At 48.3% G+C, this 15535-nt stretch overlaps 1 protein-coding gene across 1 annotated transcript; it reads left to right on the top strand.

The window, feature by feature from the left end:
- The first annotated feature begins 5142 nt into the window (after positions 1-5142).
- On the top strand, positions 5143-14225 carry Gjb1 (gap junction protein beta 1). The gene is given in 5 exon segments (XM_048336586.1): positions 5143-5364; positions 12706-12847; positions 12850-12950; positions 12952-13246; positions 13249-14225. Coding segments are annotated over 4 exon segments (855 nt in total). The 5' UTR covers positions 5143-5364; positions 12706-12711; the 3' UTR covers positions 13572-14225.
- The last annotated feature ends 1310 nt before the right edge of the window (positions 14226-15535 follow it).

Genomic DNA, 15535 nt, shown 5'->3' with positions numbered 1-15535 from the left:
CATTGATAATTACCTCCAGTAATCCTCTTCCAAGAATATGAATTCAGTGGTCAGGCACTAGTGGCTCATGCGTGTAATTCAGGAGTCTGAGAGCAGAGAATCAAGGTTCAAGACCAGCCCAAGCAGGAAAGGTCACTAGTTCATCTTCAAACTAGCGAAAAACAAAACAAACATAGATAAAAACAAACAGCTAGGGTGGAGGCATGTCTCCACTGGTAGCATGCCAACTTAGATTTGTCATATAATTGTTTAACCTTTTGAGAAGGATTTGTGAAAAACAATGGCAATTACGAATACATGACTGTTTCCTTCTTTCCCTAGCAGCCCTTACTGGGAATGATTTGCATAACATTGCACAGCTTGAGCTGGAGTAGGGCCTTTGAACCATTCTGCAGATTTTCTGCATTAACCACGTCCTTAATCCTATGGACCCATTTAGGAACAGTTCTTGCTTGTGTGTCATAAGCAACGTTTATATTGGAAGCTGTCCCCTTTGATTTCTGAGCCATAGAGTAATGCTGTCTCATTGATCAAAGCCATCCAAAATGCCACATTTTGTTTGCTAATAAAGCCCAGGGACAGGCGCATGATGGGCTCCACATGCGATGCAACTCTGCAGCTTGCCACCCCAGAATGCCTCAAGATTGCTGTTGCCTGGGCAGCCAGCCCTGCTCTCATAATGATGTCGACAGTCAGCGTCTCACCAGGCTACTGATTCCCTTTATGAAATCTGCAGCCTTGAACTCTGTCTGATGGAGGCTCTGGCCGGATATGCTCCTAAATAACATGACCAGTTTCCTTCACCCACTGTCCTGGTCTTACATGGAGCAGGAATGGGGAGACACCTGTTTGGGCTGCTGTTTGAGCCCTCCAGGCGATCTCAGGCATATTATGTCTAAGTTCTTTTACCTTGTACATGTCAGAACCTACTCAAGAGCTCCTTGAGTTAATTGCAAGAAATAAGCAGCCTGCTCCAAAATGGTTAAATATTACCTGAAGCCGTTTATGGCAAGAAAAGAAAATGCCTGCTTAGGAATCAGGATAGCAACTACAATCAGCTGCTTTGCAGGAGCAAATCCCTTGGCATTGTTCACTCCTCACTGTTACCTCCTTCTTTCCTCTCTCCTCTCCCCTCCCTCCTTTCCTCTAAACCCCCTCCCCTCCTGTTCTCGCCTCACTTCCCCTCTCATCCTCTCCCTCTTCTTCTTTCCTCCTCTCCTCTTCTTTCCCCTTCCCTCCCCTCTATTCTCCTCTCCATATCTGTCCTCCTCTCCTGTCCTCTTCCATCCCCTCCCCTTCTCTCCCCCTACCCCTCTTCTCTCCTCCCCTCTCCTTTCACATCCTCTTCTCTCCTGTCTTCCCCTTTTCTCCTCTCCCCTTCTCTTCTTTCTTCCCTCCCCCTTTCCATTCCACTTCCCTCCCCTCCATTCTCCTCTGTCCTCTACTTTCCTCCCCTCCTCTTGCCTCCCCCTTCTCACTCTTCCTCTCGATTGTCCCCTCCCCTCTCCTCCTCTCCCTCACCTCTCCTCTCCCTTCCCCACCCTTCCCCTTCTCTCCTCTCCTTCCCTTCCCTTCTCCCTCTGTCCCCTTCCCTCTCCCGCCAATTTCACTCCCCGACAGCAGCACCCAATCAGAAGATGTGTTCCAGGAGCAGTAAACAGGCCATGCATAAGGCCATCCTGCTAACCATATCTCAGATTGACTTCCTGTAGGCCCAAAGACTACATGCACCTTAAAGAAAGTCTGCCAGGACTCCCAGGAACAATAAGTGCCCACCAATATTGGCCTGAAGTTTCTTTCCTAGGGATTTGTCCATAGGAGCTCTCTCTTCTGGTCAAACAGGTCTGCCCACCAGTCCCTGAACATACTACACAGCTCCCTGTCACCTGGAATGCTTAGTCCCCCTCCCCCATCTCCTCTCCCTTTTCTATAAAACCTACTCTTCCTCAGACCTCAACTGCTCCAGCACCTCATAGGTGCCTCTCTACTTATGGCAATTGTGTGCTGCTCCCTGATTTTAGAGACTCGGGTGTCTGGCTCATCTCTCCTGTTAGCTTAGAACTTTCTGGAGTCAGGGATTACTTCTTAGCAAACAAGTTCTGGAGCCAGATTGCCTGGGTTCAAATATAGCTTTGTTACTTACTAGTCTGTGTGCCTTAGTTCTCCTATACCATGGAAATACTAGGACTGCACACTTCGTTTTTTTTGCTAGTCCTGGGTCTTGAACTCAGGGCCTGGGCACTGTCCCTGAGCTTCTTTTGCTCAATGCTAGTATTCTACCACTTGAGCCACAGCACCACTTCTGGCTTTTTCTGTTTATGTGGTTCTGAGGAATCAAACCCAGGGCTTCGTGCATGCTAGGCAAGCACTCTACCATTAAGCCACATTCCCAGACCCAAGTGTATTTATTTATTTATTTATGTAGTGTCAGTACTGGGGTTTGAACTCAGGACTTCACATTTGCTTTTTATGGCACTCTACCATTTGAGCAACACCTACAACCCAGCTTTTTTGCTGGATAATAGGAGGTAAGAATCTCATAGACTTTTCTTCCTGGGCTGGCTTTGAACTTTCAGTCTTCTGATCACAGCTTTTTGAATAACTAGGATTACAGGTATGAGCACTGGTTTTGAGCTTCATGGGGTTATTTTGTGCTATAAGTAGCACTTGTAAAGCACTTCGGTCATTTCCTGCCATGCATTAAGTAATCAAGAAATGCTAGTCCTTTCCATCCACTCCAACCTCTACTCAAGTGGAGATCACCTAGTACCAATGAATAGCATTCATCCTGGGCTGCACAATTCCCATCCTTCCTCATCTGTGAATTCTGGCTATTTCACCTCACATCAAGTTTACCGCTTTCACTAAAGGAATTCTCTCCATATGACTTAAAATGTGCCCTCTTGTTCTGAGCCCCTTAGCTGACTGAGCATTTCTTCCACAGCCACCCAACAGACCTCCTTCCATACTACTTCTTAGACTTGCCTTACTCATCCCAATTCTGCCTTTACTCATACTAGTCCTCTTCCTTGTGTTGTTAGTCCTTTTCATTTCCGTCACCTATCTTTTATTTCTTCTGCTTAAATCTCACCTCCTCCAAGAAGCCTTCCATGATTGCTTCAGTTTATTCTCTTCTGCCTCTCCTTTGAACTTTCTCAGAAGTCAGAACCATATATTTGAGTACACATAGCATTTTCTTGTATCTTGTTTGTTTGTTTGTTTGTTTGGCCAGTCCTAGGCCGTGAACTCAGGCCCTGAGCACTGTCCCTGGCTTCTTTTTTGCTCAAGGCTAGCACTCTGCCACTTGAGCCACAGCTCCACTTCTGGCCATTTTCTGTATATGTGGTGCTGAGGAATCGAACCCAGGGCCTCATGTATACGAGGCAAGCACTCTTGCCACTAGGCCATACTCCCAGCCCCCATTTTCTTGTATCTTGGTCATGTGTCCTCAAGAAATTTTTGTGTTGTTTGTTTGTTTGCAGTGCTTGGGATTGAACCCAAGGCTAGACAAGCCCTGTACCATGAAGCCACACCCCAGCTCAATAAATTTCTTGTTTGGTTTTGGTTTTTTGCCAGTCCTGGGGCTTGAACTCAGGGCCTGAGCACTGTCCCTGGCTTCTTTTTTGCTCAAGGCTAGCACTCTGCCACTTGAGCCACAGCACCACTTCTGGCCATTTTCTATATATGTGGTGCTGGGGAATCGAACCCAGGGCTTCATGTATACGAGACAAGCACTCTTGCCACTAGGCCATATTCCCAGCCCCTCAATAAATTTCTTAAGGGCTACTAGGATAGCCTTTCTTCCTCTTCCCCCTGATCCTATCACACAACTGGGTTCCAGTGAAGAAGCTATGTGCTGAGGTTTAGCCAATGGAAGCTGAGGCCTGGTTTCTTCCTGGTGGAAAGCTTCAGCTTGGTTAATGGCAGAAGGTAAGGGATCACTTTCAGCTGGCTTCACATCTTCCTTCACTGTTAGTGAGGCTGCAGAATTAGCAGGGTCCTGGTGGTGGAGACCTTGAAACTACCTACACAGATCCTTGGGTTAATGGTTGACATTCTCTGTTTACCTAAATGATTGCCAAGATTTACTTTGCCGTTCAACTGTCCGGGGATTGTAGACAATTCCTGTGGATGCTTCAAAGGTTTGAGAATGGGACTGGAAATACTTTGGTCTGTCCATGGGCTGTGATGTACTGTCATATGGATGGGAGGCACTGCCTTCCCCTACCATAACCTCATGGTCACCTATCACCCATGGCATTCGTCCTCCTCCCTGCGTGGCCATGTGATTTGAGAGGATAGGAGCTGGAAAGGATGGCACCCAATATCCTGCCACTTGCCCACAAAGTAGATCTACCTCAGGCCAGGGGTGGGGGAAGACTGAGGGATATGGAGGAGCCAGGTTCAGTTCAGCCCGCCTCCCCCCAGATAGGCCAAACATGGACACATGGGTGACAGTGATGTCTTTCCTCCTCTGAGACAGGGCAGTAACTCCAGGCTATGTGATCTATAGATCCTAGCTTTTGGGAGCTCCAGAGATCAATCTTGTTCAGTAGTTGTGTAGGGAAGGAGGTGGGGCTGGTTAATGTTTGGTTCCTCTTGGGCTGTGGGCCATTTCTAGCTCCAGCCCTTGGCTTATTGTCCCTCCCCTGGGTTGGGCTGACACTACGTGTTAGCATAGGACAGGCACGCCTGCAGACATTCCCTGGGAAAGGGCAGAAGCAGCCAGGTATGGCAGTGTTGGGGAGGTGAGGAGTTGGGGGGGGGGTGCTGAGGGAGGTGGGCCAGGGTGGGCTTGGTGTGGCACCGAGGGACAAAAAGTCGGGATAGGGACAGGTCTGGGTCTTTCTTCTCTTGACTTGGACATTCCAGCATGTAGAACCCTTCCCTTCCTTCCCTTCCATATTTCCCTTGGAGCCCTGGTGAGGTCCCTTCTGCCAGGTGCCAGGCTTGCTTAGCTTTCTCCTGAAGCCTCCAGCTCTATCCTCTTTCCAGGTTTGAAGCTGCTTCTCTTAGTCTATTTTTTGTCAGCCAATGATTCCGTCATCCCCATAGGGTCAAACTCACAGAAAGACAGATTTTAGAACTTCCTTGCTGTTAGATGGCCAAGTACGTTTTTCTGAGACATTTCCTGCCATGTAGCGTTAGGGTTCAGTAGGACACATTGGGCAATGTCTGGTGCTGTTTTCCTTCCCTGATTATAAGGCGAGCCAAGCAAGCATCCAGTATGAGGCTTTGGGCAGAAAGAAGAAAAAGTCCTCAGTAGACCCCACCAAGAACCAGCCAACAGGGCTAAAAGACTTAAGTACATGCATGCATTTGCACTTTCTTGAGGGAGGCAGGCTGATTCAAGCTGAGCTTGAGGTAAGTAATGGTCTGGGGATGTAAAGGAGCTGTTTGAAAGTTGTTCCAGCTGCTGGGAATGGCAAAGCACAATGCCCAGCCTTGGAAATGAAATAGGAAGAAAAGACAGACCACAGGACTTTTTATGGACAGGAGTGTAGATGAGGATGCAGTATAGCAATAGGAAAGGGAGCCTAGGCTTAGGCAAGGGGCCAAGAGAACTCCCAATGACCTGAGTTCTAGAAATTCTTTACCAGCTGTTTCATAAATTACTCCATATTTTGTTGTTGTTGTTGTTGTTGTTGACAGTACTGGGGCTTGAACTCAGGGCCTATGTACTGTCCCTTAGCTTTTTTTCACTCAAAGCTGGCACTCTAGCCCTTGAGCCACGGACTCCATTTCTGACATTTTGCTTGTTAATTGTAGATAAGAATATCAGACTTGGGGCTGGGGATATGGCCTAGTGGCAAGAGTGCTTGCCTTGTATACATGAGGCCCTGGGTTCGATTCCCCAGCACCACATAAACAGAAAACGGCCAGAAGTGGTGCTGTGGCTCAAGTAGCAGAGTGCTAGCCTTGAGCAAGAAGAAGCCAGGGATGGTGCTCAGGCCCTGAGTCCAAGGCCCAGGACTGGCCAAAAAAAAAAAAAAAAAAAAGAATATCAGACTTTCCAGGCTGGCTTCAAATGATGGGCAAATTTCAGCCTCCTGAGTAACTAAACTAGGATTACAGGCATGAGCCACTACTTCCTGACTACTCCCTGTCTTATTACCTCATCTGTGAATTGAAGACCACCCTAACAACCGTGGGGTTCCTAGGCTGAGTTCATAAACATAGAAGATATTCCCTAATGGGTGACTGTCAAGTAAAGACCAATAGGAATTCAGCTAGGTGGGAGAAGTCCAGACAGGACAAGGTGCTGACATTAGCAGAGGTTTTATGAAAAGATCACATCAGTGGGAGGGAAAAAGGAAAATGGAATGGGCCAAACTGGCTAAGACCAAGCCTGGACATAAGCCTCTATGTGGCAGGGTGGAGAAGCTATATCCCAAGTGTGAGATATAGCAAAATCAAGGGGCAGGGGTGGAGGCAGAGATGATAAACGGAGAAAGAGAGAGAGTGGAGGAGATTGGCCTTAGCCACACCAACCTGATGAAGGCAGCCAGAAATCCAGAAGGAAACTGGCAGAAGGAAAAAACAAAAGCCCCATATCCCTTCCTGACCAAACTGCCAGAGAAACAGGGACAGAAGACCGTGGCCAGTGGGCTGAACCCAGTCTCACCCAGCCTGGCAAGGACCCTTGCTTCCCAAGGCCCTTCAACACTAGGATTTCCCTGCAGTTGGAACAAAGGACAGGACAGAGAGAGACAGACAGACACAGATAGACAGATGAGATCCTTGTGCTGTGGTGTGGGTGTGTGCATGCACACATGTGCAAGCATGCGTAGGAAGTTCAGGTTCTTGAGTTGGGAGCCTGGTCTCAGAATCTAAACTTCTTAAAAAGAGAAGCTAGCAAAGGCAGTTCTGTGTACAAAGGCTTTGAGGTCAGAGGAAAAGACATTTGAAACCTGATTCTGCCACTGGGCAGAAGGACAATTGCCACAGAGGCAAGGTTCAAACCTCTCTGAGCCTCAACTTCTTAGGCTGAAAAATGGGGATAATTTTACAGGACCATTATAAAATGAAATGCCATCTCCTTTTTTTTTTTTACTGTGTTTAATGTTGTGGCAAATGGCCTGACAGTCTTACCTAATTGAACATGGGAGTAAAACACACCTGACGCAACCCAGAGCATATCAATACCCGGACTTTAACCCAAACTCAAGAAAACAAGTTGGATTTCAAAATCAGGTCACTCCCCTAGATGTTTTTAAAATTCAACCCTTGAGGCATTGATGTTGACATAGAAATCAGTTCACCTTCCAACAGGAATGCAAAAATTGAAATCCCAGTGCTCACATAAGGGTTCTTAGGGGCCCACAGTGAGCTACTGGCTATCTCCCAGGGAACTCAAGATAAGAAGCCAGGAACCTAGAGAGTCAAAGTCAGAGGTGACCAGGATGTCTGTATGGCACCCATGAGGGGCAGAGAGAAGACTACAGCTAAGATTTACTTTGAGGTTTGATAAAGCAGCCTGACAAAGGTCAGAAAAACAAACTGAATAAGGAGGCCCTGGGAACCCTGGGAAGGCCAGGTATGGCCATGCCAGCACTGGGAAGGTAGAGGTAGAGGATTCAGAGTTTCAGACTAGCCTAGACTACATAGTGAGATCCTATATGAAAAAGGGAAGAGAAGAGAGGGGAGGGAAGGGGAGCAGAGGGGAGGGAAGAGAAAAAGAGGTGTCAATTTATGGAAAAAAAGAAGAGGTAAAAGCAGAATCAGAAAGAATGACATTGCCCCATTTGTAAGGAAATGGAAGGACTTGGAAAAAGTTATACTAAGTGAAGTGAGCCAGACCCAAAGAAACATGGACTCTATGGTCTCCCTTATAGGGAATAATTAGCACAGGTTTAGGCAAGTCACAGCAGAGGATCACAAGAGCCCAATAGCTATACCCTTATGAACACATAAGATGATGCTAAGTGAAATGAACTACGTGTTATGGAAACGATTGTTATATCACAGTTGTAACTACTTTCAACGTCCCATGTGAAACTGTAGCTTCTATTATTGATGATGTTCTTATATCACCTTCCTGTGGTTGTACCTACACTATCTCTGTATCTTATCTGAGTATATTGGAAACCGTGTATACTGGTATTAGAACTAGGAAATTGAAAGGGAATACCAAAATCGAGAGACACAGGGTAAAAAAAGACAAACAACTACAAAAGCAATACTTGTAAAACTGTTTAGTGTAAGTGAACTGAACAACGCATGGGGGGAAGGGAAAGGGGGAAGGGGGAGGGGGAATGAGGGACGAGGTAACAGTACAAGAAATGTATCCAATGCCTAACGTATGAAACTGTAACCTCTCTGTAATTCCGTTTGATAATAAAAACTTTTTTAAAAAAAAGACCAGTTTTGAATCCCCTGGTCCAAAACAAAACAAAAGACAAAAAAAAAAAAACAAAGAATTGGGCACTCATGGCTAGTTACTTACTCATAAGGCTGAGACCTGAGGACTGTAGTTTGAGGCTCTTATCCCAAATCAACCACTAAAAAGCAACAAGTAGAGTGAAGTCTAGTTGTGGCTCAAGAGGGAGAGTGCCACCCTTGAGCAAAAGAGCTAAGGTATAGTGCCTAGGTACTAAGTTCAAGCTCCAGTACCAGCACACACATACATTCTCTCTCTCCTCTCTCTCTCTCTCTCTCTCTCTCTCTCTCTCTCTCTCTCTCTCTCTCTTTCTCTCTCTCTCTCAGAAAGGAAACTTGTAAATCTATCCAAGTCTATGGGAAGGAATATACTCTCTTGAGTCAGCATGACCTGCCTCAAATCTCAGCTCTGGCACTTGCTTTGTGACCCTTGGGCAAGTCCTTTCACCTGGGTTTGTCTCCATTTTCTCTATGATATGAGGATAAAGGCACACTCTATCTCATGGGGTTGTTCTGAGGATCGTGTGAGATAGTATGTGCACAAGGGCCTAGCACGTAGCAGGTGCTCAGTAAATAGTCTTAACAATTCTCTTCTGCCACCAACCCAAAGAGTCTAACATGTTTCACTGCTCTTAGCATTTCTTAACCACTAACCCACTAACCACATGCCTCCTTCAGCAGCTTTGCTTGCAGAACTCTAGTTTGGGAGAAAGGACCCCATGCCCCCTTTTCCTCATACTGGTTTAGATACATAGCACCAATTCACCAAGGCTTTCCTTTTTTTATTTAACTTTTCATTGTTATTATAACAGTGATGTACAGAGGAGTTACAGTTGCATAAATCAAGGAGAGTACTTTTCTTCTTTTGTTTAACCCATCCTGGGGCTTGAACTCAGGGCCTGAGTACAATCCCTAAGCTTCTTTTTGCTCAAGGCTAGTGCTCTACCACTTCAACTCGGCTCCACATCTGGCTTTTTTTGGTGTTTAATTGGATGTAAGAATCTCATGGACTTTCTTGCCCCAGCTGGCCTTGAACCTCAATTCTCAATCCTCAGATCTCAGCCTTCTGAGTAGCATGAATTACAGGCATGAGCTACCAGCATCTGCTCATTATCCAACTTTTCCAGTTTCTGTTACCCTGCCCTTCCCTGAACCATCCAGGGAACCAACCAGAAGTGAATACAAGGTTTTTTTTTCCCTGCAGCCACTGTTCCTGTTGTAGAGGTGCCCTAAGGAAGTATTTTGTTTGGGCCCAGGTTCCCTGCTTCTAGACGGAACTCCTAGAAACTCAATGGTAGTAGTAGTGGGAAGTGGGGAGAGGCCTTCTTTGTCTGCCTGGGAGATAGAGAATGTCCTCCCTAGAGCCACTGGCAAGCTCATGAATGCAGGTTACACTATGCACTTGACATTTGGGGCAGGGCAGCCATGGAACTGTCTGTTCTATGTCAGACACTATAAGTCAACCACACAACATTGTGGAGGAAAAGAAGATATCTTGGGCTTGGTAGATCGTTTGGCACACTTTCTGCTCCTTCCCAGTCGCTATTGTTTTCTCTTCCTGGGAAGGTTCTTTTTTTTTTTTGGCCAGTCCTAGGCTGTGAACTCAGGGCCTGAGCACTGTCCCTGGCTTCTTTTTTGCTCAAGGCTAGCACTCTGCCACTTGAGCCACAGCGCCACTTCTGGCCATTTTCTGTATGTGTGGTGCTGAGGAATCAAACCCAGGGCCTCATGTATACGAGGCAAGCACTCTTGCCACTAGGCCATATTCCCAGCCCATCTGGGAAGGTTCTTAACACCCTTGATCTAGGAACTTTTGCAGGTGGGGTCATCAAGCCTCACCAGGTATTAGGTCCATTTTATGGATGAGTGTGCAGGCTCAATGAACTGCAGTAATAGCCCAGGGTTGTATCAAGTGAAGATGTAGGATTCAGACCCAAGCAATGTGGCACTTGCCTGTTCCATCTTGTAACCTGCTGTTGGCTTGCTGGTCTTTTGCTTTATTGTCCTGGCTTGACCTTACCATGTGCCCATCTGCCTACCCTGTGGAGGAGCTTCCTTTCCTATAGCTCAAGGAGGGGATGGTCAGGCTATTCTCACAGGGGACAGCTTCTATACTTGCCTTTACTGGTGACATTAACCTTTGCTTTCTTTTGTTTCTTTTCTATTTTTGTGTCAGTACTAGGACTTGAACTCAAGGCCTGGGGACAGGCACTTAACTGTGTGTGTGTGTATGTGTGAGTGTGTGTGAGAGAGAGAGAGAGAGAGAGACAGATAGACAGACAGGCAGGCAGGCAGGCAGGCAGAGAGACCCAGAGAGAGAGAGAGAGAGAGAGAGAGAGAGAGAGAGAGAGAGAGAGAGAGTCATGGGACTTGAACTCGGGGGCCGGGTATTGTCCCTGAGCTGTTTTGCTCAAGGCTAGTGCTATACCACTTTGAGTGACAGCTCCACTTCTGGTTTTCTGGTGAATAATTGCAGATAAGAGTCTTTTCTGGCTGGCAATATGGGCTAGTGGCAAGAGTGCTTGCCTCGTGTACATGAAGCCTTGGTTTTGATTCCTCAGCACCACATATATAGAAAACAACTGGAAGTGGCGCTGTGGCTCAAGTGGTAGAGTGCTAGCCTTGAGCAAAAAGAAGCCAGGGACAGTTCTCAGGCCCTGAGTTCAAGCCCCAGGACTGGCAAAAAAAAAAAAAAAAGGAGTCTTCTGCTGGGCTGCCTTTGAACCTCAGATCTCAGCCTCCTGAGTAATAGGATTACAGGCATGAGACATCAGCACCTGGGTAACCTTTGTTTTCTTTTTGTTGTTGTTGTTGGTTGTGGGGCTTTTTCTGTGTATGTGGTACTGAGGAATTGAACCCAGGGATTCATGCATGCTAGGCAAGCACTCTACCACTAAGCCACATTCCCAGCCCTAGCCTTTGCTTTCTTCTTTCCTTCTCTCTCTGTCTTCTTTCCTTCCTTTCCTCCTCCTCCTCCTCCTCCTCCTCCTCCTCCCTCCTCCTCCTCCTCCTCCTCCTCCTCCTCCTCCTCCTCCTCCTCCTCCTCCTCCTCCTCCTCCTCCTCCTCCTCCTCCTCCTCCTCCTCCTCCTCCTCCTCCTCCTCCTCCTCTCCTCCTCCTCCTCCTCCCTTCTCCCCCTTCTCCTCCTCTTCTTCTTGTTCTCCCTCTCTCTTCCTTTCTCTCTCTCTCTCTCTCTTCTTTCTTACAGTGGCTATGGTTTTCTTTTACTGTCACCATCTACAAAAGCACAAGGTCTGCTGGAGTCCCAAACAAAATTTAGCCTTTGTTCTGATCTTGCTTTAGTGTATATCCCACGCTCCCGCTTTCTAGCTATGGACCTTGAGTTACTTATCTGAACTTCAGCTTCTCATCAAGAAAATGGGGTACCAAACAGGCTTGCTAAATGGGTCAAAAGAATGTATGGGGAAATGATTAGTCCAGATGCTGGCTTGATAAACATGAGCTTAGTCCTCTGAACTTCACCCACACCCTGGAGGAGACCTAAGCCTGGGAAAAATTCCTGCTGACCCTAAGTTTCTGATAGGGCTGTGGGGGAGAGCCTCAGCCCAGAGCCTCCTGGTCCACAGAGGGCCTATCTTACATGAACCTGTGTTCTCCCTCCCGGTACCCTGTGTCTATTCTCCTGGTGGGCCAGGGGCGGGGCGGCGATGGACCGGGCGGGCACAGAACAGGTGGGTGCAGGCTGGGTGTCCGGCGCTGGGGACACAAGTGCTCTGTGTGTAGGGTGGGCGGAAGTCAGGGCGTTTGATCTGAATTCTAAAGGCGTGTTCAGAGCCCCACAAAGGTCCTATTGTACAGACACTGGGTATAAAGCAGCATATGACTCCCCAGCACCGGCGGCGATGAATTGGGACGCAGGGGCGACTCAGGGACCACTCCCCCTACACAGAAATGAGACCATAGGGGACCTGTCTGGGTGGCCTCAAGGATAGGCGCTCCCCAAGGTAACAGCTTTGTTGGATTTGCCCAGGGAGAGGTCGGAGGTTAAGGAGCTGGGGGAAGGGAAGCCAGAAGGGAAGGCTAAGGGTAGAATAAGAAGGGCCTGGGGAGAGAAGGGCCTGGAAGGAATGTTAGGATGATTGAAGAAGGGGGAATGGGCTCAGGGAGGTCAAGTGAAGTGAATGAGGAGGTAGGAAGGCTGGCGAAAGACAAGAGCTGGTAGGGAAACTTTATGCTTATCCTTCCTTTCCTATTCCTGACTCTTTGATATGCGTTGGAAGGGGGAGAGGGGGAGAATCTGACAGCATCATGATGCTTCCTGCTCCAGACATTTCTGACACTTTGCTTCCTGCCTCCTGTTTTGCAGGTGTGAATGAGCAGGATGAACTGGACAGGTTTATACACGTTGCTCAGTGGCGTGAATCGGCATTCTACTGCCATTGGCCGAGTATGGCTGTCGGTCATCTTCATCTTCCGAATCATGGTGCTGGTGGTGGCTGCAGAGAGTGTGGGGGTGATGAGAAGTCTTCCTTCATCTGCAACACCCTCCAGCCTGGCTGCAACAGCGTCTGCTATGACCACTTTTTCCCCATTTCCCACGTGCGTCTGTGGTTCCCTACAGCTCATCTTAGTTTCCACCCCTGCTCTCCTCGTGGCCATGCATGTGGCTCACCAGCAGCACATAGAGAAGAAAATACTGCGACTTGAAGGCCATGGGGATCCCCTACACCTGGAGGAGGTGAAGAGGCACAAGGTGCACATCTCAGGGACACTGTGGTGGACCTATGTCATCAGCGTGGTGTTCCGGCTGCTGTTTGAGGCCGTCTTCATGTACGTCTTCTATCTGCTCTACCCTGGCTTACACTATGGTCCGGCTGTCAAGTGTGAAGCCTACCCTTGTCCCAACACCGTGACTGCTTTGTATCACGCCCTACCGAGAAGACCGTCTTCACCGTCTTTATGCTCGCTGCCTCCGGCATCTGCATCATCCTCAACGTGGCGGAGGTGGTATACCTCATCATCAGAGCCTGTGCTCGCCGAGCCCAGCGCCGCTCCAATCCACCCTCCCGCAAGGGCTCGGGCTTTGGCCACCGTCTCTCACCTGAGTACAAGCAGAATGAAATCAACAAGCTGCTGAGTGAGCAGGATGGCTCCCTGAAAGACATACTGCGGCGAAGCCCTGGCACCGGGGCCGGGCTGGCTGAGAAGAGTGATCGCTGCTCAGCCTGCTGAGGCCATGGGTGCGCGTGTACTAGGCAACCTCCTATCCCACCACCTCCCAACCTGCCCTGGGCCTGCCCCTCCTTTTTCCCCTGCTGGTGAGCAAGCCTCTGCCTGCTAGGGATTACTCTCTCCAAACCTTCTTTCCCTCTCTCTTTCCCTTCCTCCCAGGCCCTTCTGTCTGAGGAGTTAGAGGGGTTGGGGAGCTAGAGGCCACCTCTGCACCAGTGTTCAAGGTTACTGGGGCTGTGGAAAAGCTCCTGTACCCTGTACCCCTTCCTCTTCCCTCACCTTCTCCCTGGGACCACGGGGGACAAGAGATGGGCTGCTCTGACAGTGTCTCCAATTATGAAACTAATCTTAACCCTGCACTGTCAGATCCCCTGTTTCTAGAGTCCTGTCAGTGGGAAGGGATGTGGGCAAGCCAGTGGAGGAGGACATGTGGGTAGAGAAAGGAGGGTAGCAAGCAGCAGAAAGGAGGAACAGAGCTTGCCTTGCTGCTGCCACAGGAAAAAGAGGACAAATCTGGGGTAAAGGAGTTAGGGAGGGAGGAAAAGGCAGATAAGTTGACCATGGGGGTTGGTCAGGGCTGCCCCTGTCTCTGGTCCCCAAGGCCTTTCTCAGTCTGAAATGTTACACATTAAACAGAATTTTACAGTAAATGAAGAGGTGGCTTGTGTGTTTGTCCAAGTTCTTTCTCTTGCAACCTCTGATATGCCCCCTAGAGAAACTGTCCTTGGTTGGCTTTTTCCTGATCAAGAAAGGGAAGGGGGACAAACGTAAGAGTGACTTGAAGCTACAAATGGGGAGATAGAAAACTACTGCACTACTGGCCTGCCAAAGCCAGACTGAGCCATTCTCTCCTGCTTTTTGTTGTTGTTCTTGGCTCTCAGGTATGTGAGTGTGTGTGTGTGTGTGTGCACGCGCGCGTGCATGCATGTCTGTCTCTGTCTCCATTTTTCTTAACAAAAAACTCCATGGGGATCTAATTCACATACTTCCTGTGATTTTTAACAAATTAAAATGATAACTCCCTCTGGAGAGTTAAGAAATGATAGAGAAATTTCTCACTGGGGGAGGAGGTTGCATTCCCTAGCTACCTCAGTGAGGGCCCTTCCCCCATGCTCCTGAGAGAGTTGTCTTCTTACTTCCTGGGCACTTAGAATTCTTTGAAAACCGATGCCCCACAACCCACCAGTCAGGTTGTACAATCCCTCTGACTCCTATCTTGTGGACAGAGGCCATAGCCCTCAATTCTATCCTCCCCAGTTTTCCTTCCTGATTGGTTGCCAGTACATGCCAGCGTGTTCATGCTTGAATGCACACACACACACACACACACACACACACACACACACACACACACACACACAGAGCAATGAGGGCCTGAACTCAGGGCCAGGAGCTCTCATTTGGCTTTCTTGCTCATGGCCAATATATTCTCACCAAAGCCACACCTTCACTCCAGCCCCTACATCAGTTTCTGAATCCTCTTTAATTCCAGAGATGCCTCCATCTTAGGTCCTTTCACTAGTCAGCTGTGGTAGGAAAAGTCCCAGGCTGTGACTCTACAACATTGAGTTTAGGTTCTAGTTGTGTCACTTATTATCAAAGGGTTCCCTGCTCCCAGCCTGTTTCAACAAGGACTGGCCTAGCTCATCTCTAAGCTTCCTCCAACACCACATTTCCAGGATTCCTGAAAGTCCTCCACAGCCCTGGGATGGGCTTTCCTAAATCACTGCCCTCACAAACAGCCCACCAGAGGAAAGTCTCCCACAGCAACTTTGCCCCTCCCTTCTCCTACCTCCTCAGGTTCCTACCTCCTAACAGAACCAAGTACTTGCTACTTTCTGAGTATTGAGACTACACTTGAGAAGCTTATCAGAAAGGAAGAGAAGCAGGCACTGGTAGCTCAGGCCTGTAATTCTCAGGGGGCTGAGATCTGTGGACAGTGCTTTAAAGTTAGCCCAGGCAGG

The sequence above is a fragment of the Perognathus longimembris genome, chromosome 28 (genome assembly GCF_023159225.1).
Source record: "Perognathus longimembris pacificus isolate PPM17 chromosome 28, ASM2315922v1, whole genome shotgun sequence".
NCBI lineage: Eukaryota > Metazoa > Chordata > Mammalia > Rodentia > Heteromyidae > Perognathus > Perognathus longimembris.
The sequence above is the reverse complement of the archived record's forward strand: the minus strand, read 5'-3'. Positions and strand labels throughout refer to the sequence as shown.